The sequence below is a fragment of the Alosa pseudoharengus genome, unplaced genomic scaffold (genome assembly GCF_046254945.1).
Source record: "Alosa pseudoharengus isolate Yale_2024_CS ecotype anadromous, Long Island Sound unplaced genomic scaffold, YU_APseudo_1.1 YU_APseudo_1.1_scf_13, whole genome shotgun sequence".
NCBI lineage: Eukaryota > Metazoa > Chordata > Actinopteri > Clupeiformes > Clupeidae > Alosa > Alosa pseudoharengus.
Genome location: NW_027468598.1, coordinates 36,127,054 through 36,148,039, shown reverse-complemented (window position 1 = coordinate 36,148,039; position 20,986 = coordinate 36,127,054). Strand labels below are relative to the sequence as shown.

Below are 20,986 nucleotides of genomic sequence, written 5' to 3'. Positions count from 1 at the left end.
TCAGAGGTTGGTCTTGAGCCAGTGCAGGAGGTTGTCCGTCATGCGGTGGGCGATGGCGAACTCCGCAGGCCACGTGGTGAACATGAGGGCGCCGTGGAAGCCGCCGGCGTAGTGTTGGTGCGTGACGGGGACCCCGGCGCGCCGCAGCCGCGTGGTGTACATGACGCCGTCGTCGCGCAGCACGTCGTACTCGCAGGTCAGCACGTAGGCGCGGGGCAGCCCGCGCAGCGACGCGTCCGGCACCAGGAGCGGAGAGGCCCGCGGGTCGCTCATCCTCCGCAGCACGCCGTCGGCCGTCGTCGGTACCGCCGGGGTGGTGGTGGTCGCCGTGGAGACCACCGGTGGTGCCGTGTAGTTGTAGCCGCCGCGGAAGCGCTCAGGCAGGAAGGCGCCCCAGTCGGCGAACTTGAGCAGGGAGGCAGACTCGGGCCCGTTGTGCGCGTTGGCCAGCATGGCCTGGAACAGGGACTTGTCGCTGGTGAAGTACTCGCTCCAGAAGCGCACCATTAGGGTACGGGGCAGGATGGGCATGTGCTGGTTCTGCCGGTAGGACGGCGTGTTCAGGTCCAGTGCCTGAACCGCCGGGTACAACAGAACCTGGGCCTTCAACTCCACCTGCTGCTCGGGATCCTGTTGCAGCTGTGGGCCAAGAACCAGATTAGAACCACTCTTAGAACCAGCCTTCTAGAACATTCTTACTGTCATCATCTTTAGAATTACGGGCATGAGGGAGAAAGTAGCATCAGCAAATGATAAAGTGCAGGCCCAGGTCTGATGCTGACACTGCGAGTCCCTGAGTCCCTACCCCTGAGTATCTAACCCTGACTCCTTATCCCTGAGTATCTACCCCTGAGTCCTTATCCCTGAGTATCTACCCCTGAGTATCTACCCCTGAGTCCCTACCCCTGTTGGGATAGAAGCATCGGCTAAATCCTACTCACTTGACTTCCCCAGAATGTCCCAGAATCAACCACAGACTGTTCAGAGACCTAACGGGACACATGTGTATGCATGCATGTGTGTGCGTGTGTATGTGTGTGTGTGTGTGTGTGTTTGACACGTGTATTTGTACGCATGCATCTGTGTGTATGTGTATGCATGCATCTGTGTGTATTTGTACGCATGCATGTGTGTGTGTTTGTGTATGTGTATGTGTGTTTGTGTGAGTGACCAGGGGCTACTGAAATAAACTTGTGCCTGACCGAATACAGGATACACACAGCTTGGGAAGTTAAAAGTGAACATTCTTTACTCCAAAGCCTGAGGTCAAATGAAAGTCCAGTGTGTCAAACACAGTGCAACTCAGAACATTCTGTGCACTTACAATGGTACAAATATCCTTGCAAATGTCCATCCTTTGGCTCAGGTAAATTGGATAATCTGAGCCATGTCTGGTATCCACAATGAACAGTTACTTTGCCAAAGCAGCTTTAGAACATTTGTGGAAAATCTGTGGAATTTCAGAGTGTTCTTGTAATCATTATGAGCCTTTACCAATTCAACCACATCAGGTTTTCATTATAAACTAAATTTTATCATGCAATTACCTCCAGAAAACTGGTGTTAACAATTACTCTCTACCGAGCTAATATGCCAGTTACTTTAACAGCTAACCACCATGTTTGATCACATATTAGCTGGCTTGGACTCTCTCTCTCTCTCTCTCTCTCTCTCTTTCTCTCTCTCTCTCTCTCTCTCTCTCTATCTATCCTTTCTACCTGTCTATCTTCTGATTACCTGCTGGGCGACGGCAGCAGCCAGGTTGCCCCCAGCGCTGTCCCCTGACACGGCGATCCGTCCCGGGTCCACCTGGTACTGGGCCAGAACTCCAGCCTGGAGGAAGTGCTTCACCACCCGGTACACGTCCTCAAACGGCACCGGGAAGTGGTGCGCTGGGGCCAAGCGGTATCTGTGGGTGTGGTAGAGATACAGTTAGAGATACGGTTAGATATACGGTTAGATATACGGTTAGAGGCGTTCAGTTTGGATACACACATTCAGATAGGAGAACAGAGACATTCAGATATGATAGAGACATTCAGATAGGAGAATAGAGACATTCAGATAGGACAGAGACATTCAGATATGACAGAGCCATTCAGATAGAGCCATTAAGATAGGATAGAGCCATTCAAACGGTCCACAGAGGATGCAATCTGCTCTGCCCTCCACCCAGCCCTCACCCACCTGGAAAAAAGAGACTCATATGTGAGATTGCTGTTTATAGACTTCAGTTCTGCATTCAACACCATAATACCACAACAACTCATCTGCAAACTTGACAAACTGGGACTCAGTACCTACCTCTGCAACTGGCTACTGGACTTCCTCTGTCAGAGGCCTCAAGTAGTACGTGTTGGCAACAATATCTCAAGCAGCATCACACTGAGCACGGGGGCCCCCCAAGGCTGCGTGCTCAGTCCGCTGCTCTTCACCCTGCTGACGCATGACTGCACTGCAACCTACAGCAACAATCACACAGTGAAATTTGCTGATGACACAACTCTGGTGGGTCTCATCACCAAGGGCGACGAGACTCAATACAGGTTAGAGGTCGACCTTCTGACCACGTGGTGCAGGGACAACAACCTCCTGCTGAACGTCAGCAAGACCAAGGAGATTGTTGTTGACTTCCGGAGAGGTCACACCCAACACCTGCCACTGACCATTGACGGTGCTGTGGTGGAGAGAGTAAGCAGCACCAAATTCCTGGGGGTGCACATCAGTGAAGACCTCTCCTGGACCACCAACACTGCATCACTGGCGAAGAAAGCTCAGCGCCGCCTCTACTTCCTGCGGAAACTCAGGCGAGCAAGTGCTCCACCAGCCATCATGACCACATTCTACCGAGGCACCATTGAGAGCATCCTCTCCAGCTGTATCGCTGTGTGGGGCGGAAGCTGCATTGAATACAACAGGAAAGACCTGCAGCGCATAGTGAACACAGCTGGAAGGATTATTGGTGCTTCACTCCCCTCCCTGAAGGACATTTACACCACCCACCTCACCCGCAAGGCGACCACAATTGTGAGTGATGCAAGTCACCCCGCTTCACAATTCACAATTTGTTTGATCTACTGCCCTCTGGGAAGAGGTACAGAAGCCTGAGCTCCCGCACCACCAGACTCACCAACAGCTTCATACACCAGGCTGTTAGGATGCTGAACTCTCTCCCCCCTCTCCCCCCTCCACCCTCAGCTACATAACATCCTGGACTTTGGACCCACAATGGCTGCCTTGCACTACTCCACTTGCACTACTCCACTTGTACACTTGCACACTTTGCAACTTGTGTTGTTGTTGTCCTGTTGTCCTGAAAACACAATACTTCTGCTGCTCTTACATAACTTGCACCACTATGCCACTTGCTTACTTAGGTCAAACAGAACTACCTCAGCCATTTAATGGCCTGACTTTGCACTATTATATTGACTGTTTATGCACAATTGCACAATTTCAACCCAATTTTGCTGCTCTTATTTCTTCATTGTATGTGCCTTCTTATTTACTCATTTATTGTTTACTTGAATGTTATGTTTATCTGTGGACTTAATTGGTAAAATATGTCTTGTCTTCACCGTGGGATAGTGAGAAACGTAATTTCGATCTCTTTGTATGTCTGGGCATGTGAAGAAATTAACAATAAGGCAGACCTTGACTTTGACTTCAGATAGAGCCATTCAGATAGAGACATTCAGAGAGAGACATTCACGGGTCCAACGGGTTCAAAGACACTTCGGGGGCAGATTTTGGATCTTGAACATCTGTAAGAAGAGTCCATCTTGGCACCCTGATTGACGCAACTGAATCCCAGCTGGAAGCCTGCCAAGAGGGGAAACACTGCTGCACTGCGCACCCTGCATGCAGTGAAGACATTCTGACCAGGTGAAAGCAAAAAGTCTTTACTCCTTTATGCGGGAAAAAGAACCAAAGTAAAGCTAATTTATTAGATAAATTAGAAATTAAAAGCTGCATTTTAATGAGAGTGTTGAAGTTTGTGTCATTAAGAGTGTTGATATGCCTGTACCAATGACTGCGAGCTCTATAGTTCATTGGGTATAGAGGAGGAAAAGTGGCCAAAAGTTCACTTAAAATGGTATGACAGATTCGTGAACGAATTAAAAGATATAATCGATTAAACGTACAATTACTTGGGGAACTTCTTTTCTTTGCTGTGATATTAATACATGTTAAGCTGTGTGTGTGAGGGTTTCATGCGATAATGCTGTGTGTGTGCCAATGAGAAAATAGGAGGCTGTGCGGTGTTTATGTTTTCTCAACGGTCTTTGTTTGGTGACGACTAAACTTAGTGCTACAGTGTTGACAAACGGAATAACAACCACCAGTTTGGGTGTCTTGGTTTTGCAGTTATTGGAAAGTTAAGTTGGATAGGCTCACCACCTATGTTTTGGTTGACTAGGTCAACAGGTTTATGTAATTGTTTATGTAATTGTTGTTTTATCACTGTCCAGCTGGAAGGGAGGGGAAAAGGGAAAAGAAAGGGGACTAAGCTAGATAAAGCTAGATAAAGCTAGGGAAAGCTAGATAAAGCTAGATAAAGCTAGGGAAAGCTAGATAAAGCTAGGGAAAGCTAGGGAAAGCTAGATAAAGCTAGGGAAAGCTAGGGAAAGCTAGATATAACTGACACTTGTTGATTTTACAGTGGCAGCTGCGGGCTGCGGGTACAGTAAAGTAACTGGTAAGGTGTCTGGTTTGAGAGTGTGTTTTTCTTGCCCTTGTTTCCTTGCCCTTGAGGGAGAGTGAATGTGTGTGTGTGAGTGCGCGCACGTTGTTCTGCTGTGGGGGGGGGGGGGGGGGGGGGGGGAGGAGAGAGACAGAGCTAGATATCTCTGACCTGTGTTGAATTTATAGTGGCAGCCTCGGGCTGCGGGTACAATAAATTGCATGAAAAGTGTCCGAAGGAGATACTTCTAGGGGGTGTCTTTCCTTTTCTCTTGTGGGGACGAAGAGTGCGTGTGTGTGAATGTTGTTCTGCTGTGGAGGGGAGAGAGAGACAGAGCTAGACATCTCTGACCTGGGTTGAATTTATAGTGGCAGCCTCGGGCTGCGGGTACAATAAATTGCATGAAAAGTGTCCGAAGGAGATACTTCTAGGATGTTGTCTTTCCTTTTCTCTATGGGGATGAAGTGTGAGAGTGTGTGTGAGTGTGAGTGTGAAATAAAAAAGAGGGACAACTTGTGAACAATTGAGAAGCGAACAAATTACTAACCAAATTTTCAAAGTGCAAAGTTGTCACTATATCACTACCACATCACGGAAAAAATATATAAAAAATATATTTAAAAGGATCACGTCACTGCATGAAACACATAGTACAATTTGAAATCTAATATTAATTGATATTAGCACAATCCAGATATGGGTCTTGGTAGGAAAACTAAGTTGCAGGCCTATGTGTCAGATTGGATGGCAGTGAAATTACAATTTGGCAAGTTTGAGGAAAAATTACAAAGGAAATTAGAGAAGTTGGAATTAGAGATCCGAGACAGGATTTGGAGGACAGAGACTGAGAGACGTGATTTGGAGGAGCAACTCATGGAAGCAGATGTGTTGCCAGAACAGAGTGGAATGAGGCGAAGAGGAGTAGTCTCAGAGGCCCACTCAACCGGCACCTAGTGTGGGCAGGGGACGCAACAGGCAACCAAGCACCCGCCTCAATCCGACTCTGCCTGTCTTGGACTCAACAGCGCCATATGCCATGGTGGAGACATCTAGAAGTGCAGTGGACATTAGGCCTGTCGTGATATTCAATAAATCAATTAATCGCATGATAATTAAAATTAGCTCGATAATTTTTCTGGCTGCGATAAATGCCATTTGCTTGTTTGTTTTCCTCGTCTCTCTCTCTCCCTCTCTCGGGTCCTTAGAGTAACGATGAGTGAACCCTCATGTCAGTCACTTGTCAGTCGCATGGTGTGTGGGGAGGCGGGACTACTGGCGTAGCCTACCACAGAGTGCAGCTAAAGAGCCGCGTGAGAAGTATACCGGTAGGCACTAGGCAGAGAGAAAGCTAGTTGCGAGTTCCAGTAGGCTACGCCTAATAAAGACAAAAAAGATGGAATTGGTTTCTAAGCCAAACGCGACAGCTGCAGTGTGGGAGCATTTCGGATTTAAACCGAATGCCTGTGGTGAATCACTGAACGTGTGCGAGTCGGTGTGTCGCATTTTTTGGAAAACAGTCGCAATTAAAAGCGGCAACACAACAAACATGCATATGCATCTAAAACTCAATCATCCGCTGCAGTTTTCCCAGTTGGGGAAAAAAAACAAGTGGGCCGTCTTCCTCTTCCCGAGGAAAATTCTCAGAACGACAATATTATCGCTTATCGCAATAATTTCTGAGACAATTTATCGTCCAGCAAAATTTGTTATCGTGACAGGCCTAGTGGACATTGATAAAGACAGCTTCATTGGACAGAATGCTGCTGTTATGGGAACCCCACATGGGCCAAGAAACAGCACCCCACCTGACCAACAGCCAGCAGGTGACACGAAACAAATCATTCTGGCCCCATCAGCAGCCACTGCTTTCTACAATCCACAAAGACAAGGAAGAACATCTGCAATCAACCATCATCAAACTGCTCCACTCCAGTATGGCTATCCACAGCCACTAGCCATAGCTTCAGTACCACCTCCTCCCCCATTGTTGTTACCAATGCCACTGGCTACAAGCCCTTACCCACCTTACCCACCTGTCAACTCTTTCCCTACCCGACCACAACCACCACCCCCGCCCCCACCTGTCAACTCTTTACCTCAACCACCCCCACCCCCACCTGCACCAGTGAATGACGGGGCATCTACATCCGATGCTGCCCAGGGAGTGACTGCTCCGGTAAAAAGGCCGAAGACAAAGAAAACCAGGCCAGCGATGGAGGACTGGGATACCTGGGATGAGTCAGCTGACGAGGCACTCATATGCCCTGTGCGCACAGTAGCCACCGCCGACGGCGTGTCTGTGCTTTACCAACCAGCAAGAACCGACAACACCCTCTATGCTACTGCCTTGCTTGAAGAACACATTATTGAAACTGGTGCTGAACTTACAGTCTTTTCATCCAGCCTATTGAAGAAACACAAAATACCTCTGTCAGGCGTCATCAAGACAGCTGGTGGACCAACCGGAGAAAAATGCAGTCTAAAGCAGACAGCCCCAGTCACCATAGCCATTGGAGAGGGAGATGGAGAAGTCTTGTGGAACCTGAGAAGGCTAAAAAGAGAGGATCTCCTGGAACATCCTGCATTGGCTAGGGGAAAGAATGACTGTGGACTGTTTGAAATGAAACAAAGTCCCATCAAGAATGGACAGCTTGTGGCAGAATTGTTGGATGCAATGCAGCTGCCAGAGGAACTGGCAGTGATCAAAGTAAAGGCACATACAAGGCAAGACAACATTGAAGCAAGAGGCAATGCAATGGCGGATGCGGCGTCAAGAACAGCCGCAAGAATAAGAGAGAGAGGGGATAACGAAACGACTAACGAGAATGGACACAAGAATGGAAACACGGACGGATCTAACGGGAAAAAATTTGAAAATGACGATGAGAAATGCATGATGAGAGTGACAAAGAAGGTCAAGGAAACATCTGAAGAGGGAAAACAGGAAAGTTTGGCCAACATCATAGACATGCAGAACAGCTCGAGCCGAGAAGAAAAGTGGACTAGGATTGAAAACGCGGCGAAGCTCCATGATGACAACTTGTGGAGGTTTAGAACACGAACAGTGGCTCCAGAAAGTCTTCTGCCATATCTGGCAGCGCAAATTCATTCGCTTGGACACGTGGGAGTGGAGAAGATGAGGAACAGATTCGTACAGGTCTGGTGGTCACCGAAGTTCACAGCAACGGCCAAAGACGTCGTCAAGCGGTGTGTCACCTGTCGGCAAAACAATCACGACAAGAAGGTTAAGTTGCCCATGCTGAAGACATCCAGCTTCACCAGGACCATTCAGAGTTCTCCAAATAGATTACATCACTTTTCCCAAATGCAAAGGCTACCGAGATGTTCTGATTGTCCTGTACAAGTTCTCCAGGTGGATTAAGGCCTTCCCTGCACGATCTGGAACTGCACTACACACTGCCAAAGTCCTCGTAAAAGACATCATTCACTGGTCCCTGAACTGCCCATACCATCCAGAATCGTCGGGACAGGTGGAGAGAGCGAACCGGACCTTAAAGGAATGGCTGGCCAAGAAACATCAAGAAGGCATTCCCTGGGTTGACGCCTTACCAGCGGTCTGGTGTAGCATGCGAGCTACAAGCAACAGAGACACAGGCAGGCCTTTCTCGGCACCAGGAACGGTTGATTTAAGGAAAGCCGACATCCACCTGACATCGGATGCGATGCTGACTTACTGTGTGCAATTGACGAAGGCAGTCCAAACAGCGGCTAACCAGGAAGAGGCCTGGGGAGACCCCCGGAAGGTGGGCACTCTCTAGTGCCAGGACAATGGGTGATGATTCACAAGCCCCAAAGGTTAGCGCTAGTACGACGGGCCGTTTAAGATTTTGTTGATAACACTTTTGGCAGTGAAGGTCCAGGGCAAAGAAAAGTGGATACATGCGAGCCATTGTAAGCTAGTAGACCTGCCGATAACATGATGGGCTTGGGGAGGGTACGAATTCTATCTGATTTTCCGCCGATCTTCTTTTAGGGGTGAGGTGTGAACTACAGGGGGGAAGATTCATGGGAGACTTTCAGTAATCCTGTAGTCCTGGTTCTAGGGGTGAGTTTCTGGGGACACCCGTAAGGGAGCTGAACACGCAGCAACGGGTTAACCGGGGACTCACTGGGGGACAAGGGTTGGGAGGATGCTACACTCCTATAATAGATAATTATATATATTGTTGTTTCCATGACTATCCTTCAACTGATACTGCTCTTTCTTTTCACTCCACATGTGCCTATGAGGTTGCCGGGAGCCACAGACAACATCTGGGACAAAGACTTTGCCTTTGAACCGGTTTCCTGAACTTCCAAAAGACTTTGTTTTCCTTTTGGTTTGACCCTTAGAATGTGAGATAATCATCAGCAACATAATCAGTTTTTAAGTTTTCTTTCAAGGTGCCTGCACTTCTTTTCTTTTCCTTAAAGTGCCTGAGAAGTAATGCTTGGTTTTATTATTTTTTGTTAGGACACATCAGACTCTGTTTATGATGGTTTGATCTATAAAAAATCTGTGTTTTTTGACTGATCAAGAGGGGGGACTGTAGAATTCTGGGGTATTCTTACTGTATTCTGATGTGTTCATATGTTACTTCTGTGTGTAGTATACAACGGGGAGAGGTCCATACTATTGTACATAACATAACTGTGCCTTAGGCCTGTGCACCAGCAGGAAGGTCAGACAGGCCGATGTTTGGGAACATCCGAGGCACATCAGACATAACATGGGCCATTCAGGGCTGGTATCCATCCGGCCAGAGCCGGGTTTTGAACACTGGTTGGCACCTGCTACGTTGGCATGATTTTCGTTTGTATGTTTTAGTATAACAGGCTTTGTCTTAGGTTTTGACTCTGAGACGGATCGAGGAAGCGACCAAGGAGCATCTTCTATCGGAAGGCTCAGCCGCCGCTTCTAACAACAACCTTAACTGTTAGACTCTGCACAGTTTTACTGTTCGAGACTTAGCCTGTGTTCTGTTATTCATTATTGTACTATCTGCAATAAATCATCATCTAATCGCCGATCCTGATCCCGCCGTCAAGCTTTATTGACCATCTTCAATACAACCATTAGAACTAAAACACAACGCAACAACCTAGAGAATCCTACAGGACATAGATATTCAGATAGGACAGAGACATTCAGATAGGACAGAGACATTCAGATAGGACAGAGATATTCTGATTAGATAGAGACATTCAGACAGGAGGATAGAGACATTCAGATAGGACAGAGACATTCAGATAGAGACATTCAGATTGGACAGAGACATTCAGATAGAGACATTCAGATTGGACAGAGACATTCAGATAGAGACATTCAGATTGGACAGAGACATTCAGATAGAGACATTCAGATAGAGACAGAGATAGTCAGATAGGACAGAGCCATTCAGATACATTCAGATAGGACAGAGACATTCAGATAGAGCCATTGAGATAGAGACAGTCAGATAGGACAGAGACAGTCAGATAGGACAGAGACATTCAGATAGAGACATTCAGATAGGATAGAGTCAGTCAGATGAAACAGACACAGTAAGTAGGATAGACAGTAAAACAACTAGGTGAGTCGGACATTGTCACATGGGAGACACAAACACACACACACACATACACACAGTAAGATAAGACACACGCAGTTAGATGGGACTCATTCAGGTAGGACATACTCTGTCACAGGGGACAGATACAGTCAGATGAGACTGAAAATGTCAAGTAGGACACACACATAGTCAGATAGGACACACACATAGGACACACGCATAGTCAGAAAACACACATAGTCAGATAGGACACACATATAGGACACACGCATAGGACACACACATAGTCAGATAGGACACAAGCACACACATAGGACACACGCATAGTCAGGTAGGACACACACATAGTCAGATAGGACACACACATAGTCAGATAGGACACATTCAGTCAAGTCAGGAGCTTGTTAAAGATTCACGCCAGTTTGACCAACAGACAAGACTGATGAATAAAACTGTTGGAGATGTGGACAATGACCTTTTTGAATGTAGCACTTTTCACCTTTTTATCTTTGTACAGACTTCACTAGAAAATAAAAAAAAAACTGTGTGGGCAAAATGGTAAAATAAGATCACTTGAGCAGCGAAAACAGCATATTGAGGTGCTCTGGCCTGTGAGTTGGAAACTACCTCAGAGAGAAGCCCAGTTTAAAATGATCTAAAAATAAAGTCCTCAGCACTAAAACAAATATGAAGATAGCAGCACTCATCTGAGGTGGGGTAATCATGATGAAAAACTACACATTCTTTCACACGGCCTCAGTCCCTGAGCTGAGCCAGGCTAATCATGATGAAGAATGACACACTGTTTCACACGGCCTCAGTCCCTGAGCTGTTTCAAAGGCTTCAGCTCTGCCTCTCTCTAGCTCACCATATCTTCCTGGTGTGTGCACATTAGAGAGGCCAAGAGGTGGGAAGTGGTGACAGAGCTGCTCTCGTAAGGGTGTGGACATGCACTGCTGACCACAGCCAGGCTATTGCCTCAGAGCTGCGGAACCGTGGCAGTTCTGTGTGGGAGATGCTAATTGCATTACATGCAATGGACTATTATCACTGGTCTTCTTATAATTATTACAGTGCATGAAAATGCACTGTACTGTTCTTCCTAGGCTTCTTCTTATTACAGTGCATGAAAATGCACTGTACTGTTCTTCCTAGGCATTTTATTACAGTGCATGAAAATGCACTGTACTGTTCTTCCTAGGCATTTTATTCTTATTACAGTGCATGAAAATGCACTGTACTGTTATTCCAAGGCATTTTATTATTATTACAGTGCATGAAAATGCACTGTACTGTTATTCCAAGGCATTTTATTATTATTATTATTACAGTGCATGAAAATGCACTGTACTGTTATTCCAAGGCATTTTATTATTATTATTATTATTACAGTGCATGAAAATGCACTGTACTGTTATTCCAAGGCATTTTATTATTATTATTATTATTATTATTATTATTCTTCTAACGCACTTAATGCAGCTTCAACCGTTTAACGTAGAAACTTCATTCAAACTATGTTACGTAGGTCTTACTTAGGACATGTGAGCTTTGTATTTTTCAACTTTGTAACTTTTATACTTTTTAAACTATTAAATAAAAACTAATCAAAATTTCCCCATTGACTTAACATTATGATTATGACATCACAATACGGCCGTTAAGCAATTAGAATCCTATGGCAGGTGTTCGGGCCACCTGTTTCAACTGCCAGTCTCAGGCTTTAAGCATACAAACTGGCCCTATTAAGACTACACATCCTGTTCAACTGCTTCCTCTGCCAGAAACTGTTTCAAAATAAAAGTCCTCACTACAATATTTCACTGTTAAACAATTTAACCCTTTAAACTACTGAACTTTTTAACTGTTCAGCCATTGTAACTGTTACTTGTCATCAACTATGACTCCTACCCACTGTAGCTAGTTAGCATGGTTAGCATAGTTAGCATGCTAACATGTTAGCATGCTAGTTAGCATTTTTTACAAAACTGCTAAAAATGATTAGCTAAGTTAGCTAAGTCACATGGTTAGCATAGTTAGCATGCTAGCATGTTAGCATGCTAGTTAGCATTTTTTACAAAACTGCTAAAAATGATTAGCTAAGTTAGCTAAGTCACATGGTTAGCATAGTTAGCATGCTAGCATGTTAGCATGCTAGTTAGCATTTTTTACAAAACTGCTAAAAATGATTAGCTAAGTTAGATAAGTCACATGGTTAGCATAGTTAGCATGCTAACATGTTAGCATGCTAGTTAGCATTTTTTACAAAACTGCTAAAAATGATTAGCTAAGTTAGCTAAGTCACATGGTTAGCATAGTTAGCATGCTAGCATGTTAGCATGCTAGTTAGCATTTTTTACAAAACTGCTAAAAATGATTAGCTAAGTTAGCTAAGTCACATGGTTAGCATAGTTAGCATGCTAACATGTTAGCATGCTAGTTAGCATTTTTAGCAAAACTGTTAAAAATGATTAGCTAAGTTAGCTAAGTAAAATGGTTAGCATAGTTAGCATGCTAGCATGTTAACATGCTAGTTAGCATAGTTAGCAAAACTGCTAAAAATGATTAGCTAGATTAGCTAAGTCACATGGTTAACATAGTTAGCATGTTAGTATTGCTAACTACTAAAAATGCATTAGCTAAGTTAACTAAGTTAAGTATTATCCACCTATTTAACCGTTCAATCATTCCAACTATATTAAACCTTATCTACCAAGCAAATCATTTAACCATATAAACTATCCACCTATTTAACTGTTCAGTCACTCCAACTATATTAAACCTCATCTACCTAGCAACCAATATAGTTTGTTTTTACTCTGTATGATATTTTACATCATATTTTTTGCATTTTCATGCACTGTATTTCCTTCAGGAAATGCTTTTCTAGTTATTATTCTTCTTCTAACGCACTTAATGCAGCTTCAACCGTTTAACGTAGAAACTTCATTCAAACTATGTTACGTAGGTCTTAATTAGGACATGTGAGCTTTGTATTTTTCAACTTTGTAACTTTTATACTTTTTAAACTATTAATTAAAAACTAATCAAAATTTCCCCATTGACTTAACATTATGATTATGACATCACAATACGGCCGTTAAGCAATTAGAATCCTATGGCAGGTGTTCGGGCCACCTGTTTCAACTGCCAGTCTCAGGCTTTAAGCATACAAACTGGCCCTATTAAGACTACAAATCCTGTTCAACTGCTTCCTCTGCCAAAAACTGTTTCAAAATAAAAGTCCACTACAATATTTCACTGTTAAACAATTTAACCCTTTAAACTACTGAACTTTTTAACTGTTCAGCCATTGTAACTGTTACTTGTCATCAACTATGACTCCTACCCACTGTAGCTAGTTAGCATGGTTAGCATAGTTAGCATGCTAGCATGTTAGCATGCTAGCATGTTAGCATGCTAGTTAGCATTTTTTACAAAACTGCTAAAAATGATTAGCTAAGTTAGCTAAGTCACATGGTTAGCATAGTTAGCATGCTAACATGTTAGCATGCTAGTTAGCATTTTTTACAAAACTGCTAAAAATGATTAGCTAAGTTAGCTAAGTCACATGGTTAGCATAGTTAGCATGCTAACATGTTAGCATGCTAGTTAGCATTTTTTACAAAACTGCTAAAAATGATTAGCTAAGTTAGCTAAGTCATATGGTTAGCATAGTTAGCATGCTAGCATGTTAGCATGCTAGTTAGCATTTTTTACAAAACTGCTAAAAATGATTAGCTAAGTTAGCTAAGTCACATGGTTAGCATAGTTAGCATGCTAGCATAGTTAGCATGCTAACATGTTAGCATGCTAGTTAGCATAGTTAGCAAAACTGCTAAAAATGATTAGCTAGATTAGCTAAGTCACATGGTTAACATAGTTAGCATGTTAGCATTGCTAACTACTAAAAATGCATTAGCTAAGTTAACTAAGTTAAGTATTGTCCACCTATTTAACCGTTCAATCATTCCAACTTTATTAAACCTTATCTTCCAAGCAAATCATTTAACCATATAAACTATCCACCTATTTAACTGTTCAGTCACTCCAACTATATTAAACCTCATCTACCTAGCAACCAATATAGTTTGTTTTTACTCTGTATGATATTTTACATCATATTTTTTGCATTTTCATGCACTGTATTTCCTTCAGGAAATGCTTTTCTAGTTATTATTATTATTCTTCTTCTAACGCACTTAATGCAGCTTCAACCGTTTAACGTAGAAACTTCATTCAAACTATGTTACGTAGGTCTTACTTAGGACATGTGAGCTTTGTATTTTTCATCTTTGTAACTTTTATACTTTTTAAACTATTAATTAAAAACTAATCAAAATTTCCCCATTGACTTAACATTATGATTATGACATCACAATACGGCCGTTAAGCAATTAGAATCCTATGGCAGGTGTTCGGGCCACCTGTTTCAACTGCCAGTCTCAGGCTTTAAGCATACAAACTGGCCCTATTAAGACTACACATCCTGTTCAACTGCTTCCTCTGCCAGAAACTGTTTCAAAATAAAAGTCCTCACTACAATATTTCACTGTTAAACAATTTAACCCTTTAAACTACTGAACTTTTTAACTGTTCAGCCATTGTAACTGTTACTTGTCATCAACTATGACTCCTACCCACTGTAGCTAGTTAGCATGGTTAGCATAGTTAGCATGCTAGCATGTTAGCATGCTAGATAGCATTTTTTACAAAACTGCTAAAAATGATTAGCTAAGTTAGCTAAGTCACATGGTTAGCATAGTTAGCATGCTAGCATGTTAGCATGTTAGTTAGCATTTTTTGGAAAACTGCTAAAAATGATTAGCTAAGTTAGCTAAGTCACATGGTTAGCATAGTTAGCATGCTAACATGTTAGCATGCTAGTTAGCATTTTTTACAAAACTGCTAAAAATGATTAGCTAAGTTAGCTAAGTCACATGGTTTGCATAGTTAGCATGCTAGCATGTTAGCATGCTAGTTAGCATTTTTAGCAAAACTGCTAAAAATGATTAGCTAAGTTAGCTAAGTCACATGGTTAGCATAGTTAGCATGCTAGCATGTTAGCATGCTAGTTAGCATTTTTAGAAAAACTGCTAAAAACGATTAGCTAAGTTAGCTAAGTCACATGGTTAGTATAGCTAGCATGCTAGCATGTTAGCATGCTAGTTAGCATTTTTAGAAAAACTGCTAAAAATGATTAGCTAAGTTAGCTAAGTCACATGGTTAGCATAGTTAGCATGCTAACATGCTAGTTAGCATTTTTAGAAAAACTGCTAAAAATGATTAGCTAAGTTAGCTAAGTCACATGGTTAGCATAGTTAGCATGCTAGCATGTTAGCATGCTAGTTAGCATTTTTAGAAAAACTGCTAAAAATGATTAGCTAAGTTAGCTAAGTCACATGGTTAACATAATTAGCTTGTTAGCATGCTAGTTAGCATATTTAGCATAACTAATAAAAATGATTAGCTAGGTTAGCTAAGTCATATGGTTAGCATAGTTAACATTTTAACATTGTTAGCATGCTAGTTAGCATATTAACTTGGTTAGCATTATTATCTTTGTTAACATAGTTAGCATAACTGCTAGCAAACATTGGAGCCATTCCAACTGTTAGTTATCGTCAACTATCTGCCTAAATAATTTAACCATTTCAATTATCAACCTATTTAACTGTTCAGTCATTCCAACTATATTAAACCTTATCTACCAAGCAAATAATTTAACCATATGAACTCATCATATTTTTGCATTTTCATGCACTGTATTTCCTTCAGGAAATGCTTTTCTAGTTATACTTCTTCTTCTAACGCGTTTAATGCAGCTTCAACCGTTAAACGTAGAAACTTCATTCAAACTTTGTTACGTAGGTCTTACTTGTGTCATAGGGGCTATGTATTTTTCAACTTTGTAACTTTTATACTTTTTAAACTATTAATTATTAACTTTTAAAAAATCCCCATTGACTTAACATTGCCCTTTATGACATCATCGCAATTAGAATCTTGTGGCAGGTGGCCAGGCCAGCTGGCCCAACTGCCATTCTCAGGCTTTAAGCATACAAACTGGCCCTATTAAGACTACACACCCTATTCAACTGCTTCCTCTGCCAAAAACTGTTTAAAAATAAAAGTCCTCACTACAATATTTCACTGTTAAACAATTTAACCCTTTAAACTGCTGAACTTTTTAACTGTTCAGCCATTGTAACTGTTACTTGTCATCAACTATTACTCCTACCCACTGTAGCTAGTTAGCTAAGTTAGCTAAGTAACTTGGTTAGCATAGTTAGCATGCTAACATGTTAGCATGCTAGTTAGCATTTTTTAGCAAAACTGCTAAAAATGATTAGCTAAGTTAGCTAAGTCACATGGTTAGCATAGTTAGCATGCTAACATGTTAGCATGCTAGTTAGCATGCTAGTTAGCATTTTTAGCAAAACTGCTAAAAATGATTAGCTAAGTTAGCTAAGTCACGTGGTTAGCATAGTTAGCATGCTAGTTAGCATTTTTAGCAAAACTGCTAAAAATGATTAGCTAAGTTAGCTAAGTCACATGGTTAGCATAGTTAGCATGCTAACATGTTAGCATGCTAGTTAGCATTTTTAGCAAAACTGCTAAAAATGATTAGCTATGTTAGCTAAGTAATATGGTTAGCATAGTTAGCATGCTAGCATGTTAGCATGCTAGTTAGCATTTTTTACAAAACTGCTAAAAATGATTAGCTCAGTTAGCTAAGTCACATGGTTACCATAGTTAGCATGCTAGCATGTTAGCATGCTAGTTAGCATTTTTTATAAAACTGCTAAAAATGATTAGCTAAGTTAGCTAAGTCACATGGTTAGCATAGTTAGCATGCTAGCATGCTAGTTAGCATTTTTAGCAAAACTGCTAAAAATGATTAGCTAAGTTAGCTAAGTAACATGGTTAACATAGTTAGCATGTTAGCATTGCTAACATGCTAGTTAGCATAACTACTAAAAATGAAAACATTAGCTAAGTTAACTAAGTTAAGTATTATCCACCTATTTAACCGTTCAATCATTCCAACTATATTAAACCTTATCTACCAAGCAAATCATTTAACTGTATAAACTATCCACCTATTTAACTGTTCAGTCATTCCAACTATATTAAACCTCATCTACCTAGCAACCAATATAGTTTATATAGTATATATTTTTTGCATTTTCATGCACTGTATTTCCTTCAGGAAATGCTTTTCTAGTTCTTATTATACTTCTTCTTCTAACGCGTTTAATGCAGCTTCAACCGTTTAACGTAGAAACTTCATTCAAACTTTGTTACGTAGGTCTTACTTGTGTCATAGGGGCTATGTATTTTTCAACTTTGTAACTTTTATACTTTTTAAACTATTAATTATTAACTTTTAAAAAATCCCCATTGACTTAACATTGCCCTTTATGACATCATCGCAATTAGAATCTTGTGGCAGGTGGCCAGGCCAGCTGGCCCAACTGCCATTCTCAGGCTTTAAGCATACAAACTGGCCCTATTAAGACTACACATCCTGTTCAACTGCTTCCTCTGCCAAAAACTGTTTCAAAATAAAAGTCCTCACTACAATATTTCACTGTTCAACAATTTAACCCTTTAAACTACTGAACTTTTTAACTGGTCAGCCATTGTAACTGTTACTTGTCATCAACTATGACTCCTACCCACTGTAGCTAGTTAGCTAAGTTAGCTAAGTAACTTGGTTAGCATAGCTAGCATGCTAGCATGTTAGCATGCTAGTTAGCATGCTAGTTAGCATTTTTAGCAAAACTGCTAAAAATGATTAGCTAAGTTAGCTAAGTCACATGGTTAGCATAGTTAGCATGCTAGCATGCTAGTTAGCATTTTTAGCAAAACTGCTAAAAATGATTGGCTAAGTTAGCTAAGTAACGTGGTTAGCATAGTTAGCATGCTAACATGTTAACATGCTAGTTAGCATTTTTAAGAAAACTGCTAAAAATGATTAGCTAAGTTAGCTAAGTCACATGGTTAGCATAGCTAACATGCTAGCATGTTAGCATGCTAGTTAGCATTTTTTGTAAAACTGCTAAAAATGATTAGCTAAGTTAGCTAAGTGACATGGTTAGCATAGTTAGCATGCTAGCATGTTAGCATGCTAGTTAGTAAAACTGCTAAAAATGATTAGCTAGGTTAGCTAAGTCACATGGTTAACATAGTTAGCATTGCTAACATGCTAGTTAGCATAACTACTAAAAATGAAAACATTAGCTAAGTTAACTAAGTTAAGTATTATCCACCTATTTAACCGTTCAATCATTCCAACTATATTAAACCTTATCTACCAAGCAAATCATTTAACCATATAAACTATCCACCTATTTAACTGTTCAGTCACTCCAACTATATTAAACCTCATCTACCTAGCAACCAATATAGTTAGTTTTTACTCTGTATGATATTTTACATCATATTTTTTGCATTTTCATGCACTGTATTTCCTTCAGGAAATGCTTTTCTAGTTATTATTATTATTCTAACGCGTTTAATGCAGCTTCAACCGTTTAACGTAGAAACTTCATTCAAACTATGTTATGTAGGTCTTACTTAGGACAAGAGTGCTATGTGTGTTTCATCTTTGTAACTTTTTTACTTTTTAAACTATTCAAAATTTCCCCATAGACTTAACATTTGGCTGATGACATCACAATAGAGCACTTAAGCAATTAGAATCCTAGGCCAGGTGTTCCGGCCACCTGGATCAACTGCCAGTCTCAGGCTTTAAAGGTCCAGTATGTAGGAAATAATGGAAAATAAACTGTAACCATTCCAAAAATGATCACCATATGTTGTCAGAGAGTGAGGAAACACGATGAATTGAAGTAATGGCTTATTTGACAACATTACTCTAACCCGTGAAACCCCGTAAAACCCACGAAAAAAAATCAGTTACGGGGCGGAATCTCTTGGAATTTTCGTTTATGTTTTGAACGATTAATTCTAGAATAGCGTATTAATAATGGCCTAGCGCGTCCTCCTATTTGGGTTGCCAAATTAGCAAAGGCCAACTGTCAACAGCTGTCAGTTGTAGTCATGAACGCCTACAAGAGGCAGGCAAATTTCCAAAATTAAAACAAGAAACAAATTAAGTGGACATCGGAGGAGCTTCCTGAGATGGTGACGTCTTCGTCAAACTAAGAATATCAAGTCTGACGCAGAGCTGGCCATATTTCTCCACAACAGGTAGGCTAGCCTATGCTAAACTTCATCTGCATCGCTAAATTCAGCTAAAAATGTTATGTTGGTTAGAGAGGTATTTTTTGTTTTCACTGTTTCCGTAATGTGTAGCTGGGTCATGGTTGGAGAAACGTTAAAGCAGCTGCAGGTCAACTAACGTTAGCTAAGTCTTCATTACATCTGGCAACCCAGAAGAGCCTCGCGTCTGGTAGTCTTGAGAACGTTCACCAGTGTTTTGATTTTGGCCTACAGAACGTTCGTTAACAATCCTACAAATCGCACCTTTAAGCATGCAGTCTCATTTTCATTTTTTAAGCATGCAGTCTCATTTTCTTACTACTACACATCTTGTTCAACTGTTTCCTCTGTCCACAACATAATTTAACCATTTAAACTATCCACCTATTTAACTGTTCAGTCATTCCAACTATATTAAACCTCATCTAGGCCTACCTCGCAAATAATTTAACCTTTTAAACTATCCACCTATTTAACTGTTCAGTTATTCCAACTATATTAAACCTCATCTACCTAGTTCAGTCATTCCAACTATATTAAACCTCATCTACCTAGCAAATAATTTAACCTTTTAAACTATCCACCTATTTAACTGTTCAGTCATTACAACTATATTAAACCTCATCTACCTAGCAAATAATTTAACCATTTAAACTATCCACCTATTTAACTGTTCAGTTATTCAAACTATATTAAACCTCATCTACCTCGCAAATAATTGAACCTTTTAAACTATCCACCTATTTAACTGTTCAGTCATTCCAACTATATTAAACCTCATCTACCTAGCAAATATTTTAACCATTTAAACTATCCACTAATTAAACTGTTCAGGCATTCCAACTACATTAAACCTCATCTAGGTTTTTCAACCTTTTCACTTTTGACACTTAAAATGTCCCACGACACACTAACATCCTGTGTGAAGAAAAAATAAACATACCATAGCCTAAAATGTCATAGATACGGCCTTATTATGGCTTCTATGCAAGACCTGCTCAATAAAACAAGCGCCCTCTGTTTCATTTGTAGGTGACTATATCTATAATTTAATTGTTGTTATGAACTGGATATGTGATGATTCTGTGAATACTGGATATGGGGGCCCCGTTGTACAATGCCTGCATACCACAAATAGTGCAATCATACAATCAATGAGAGCATGTGGTTATAAATTATTTGATGCAACAGTTGCTTTTCTGGACCAGTGAGTGACATTTGGGTAATTTTCTGCGGCACACCTGATGATCTCTCACGGCGCCCCGGCACAGCGGTTAAAAAACACTGATTTAAAGGAACCGTATGTAAAAAATGTATTTCAATTAATCATAAAATTGCCCTGATATGTCACTAGACATTAAGAAATCATGTTCATTTCAAATACTTATATCACTGACAACAGTAGTCTGGCCAGGATATTGTCATTTAAAAAGTGAAGTTGCAGCCCTCAACTGATGTTGATGTTGTCATGTTGTGTTTTGGCCTAATGCGCCACCCTCCACCTATCTACTAATCACAA

General features: G+C 41.2%; 1 protein-coding gene across 1 annotated transcript in view; it reads right to left on the bottom strand.

Moving 5' to 3' along the window:
• Positions 1–20,986, bottom strand: part of aadac (arylacetamide deacetylase) — a 35,030-nt gene continuing 14,044 nt past the window's right edge. The window contains exons 4-5 of the mRNA XM_076282965.1: positions 1,738–1,909; positions 1–639 (exon numbers count right to left, since the gene is read on the bottom strand). Of these exons, the coding sequence (XP_076139080.1) occupies positions 1–639; positions 1,738–1,909 (811 nt within the window). The remainder of the gene's footprint in view (positions 640–1,737; positions 1,910–20,986) is intronic.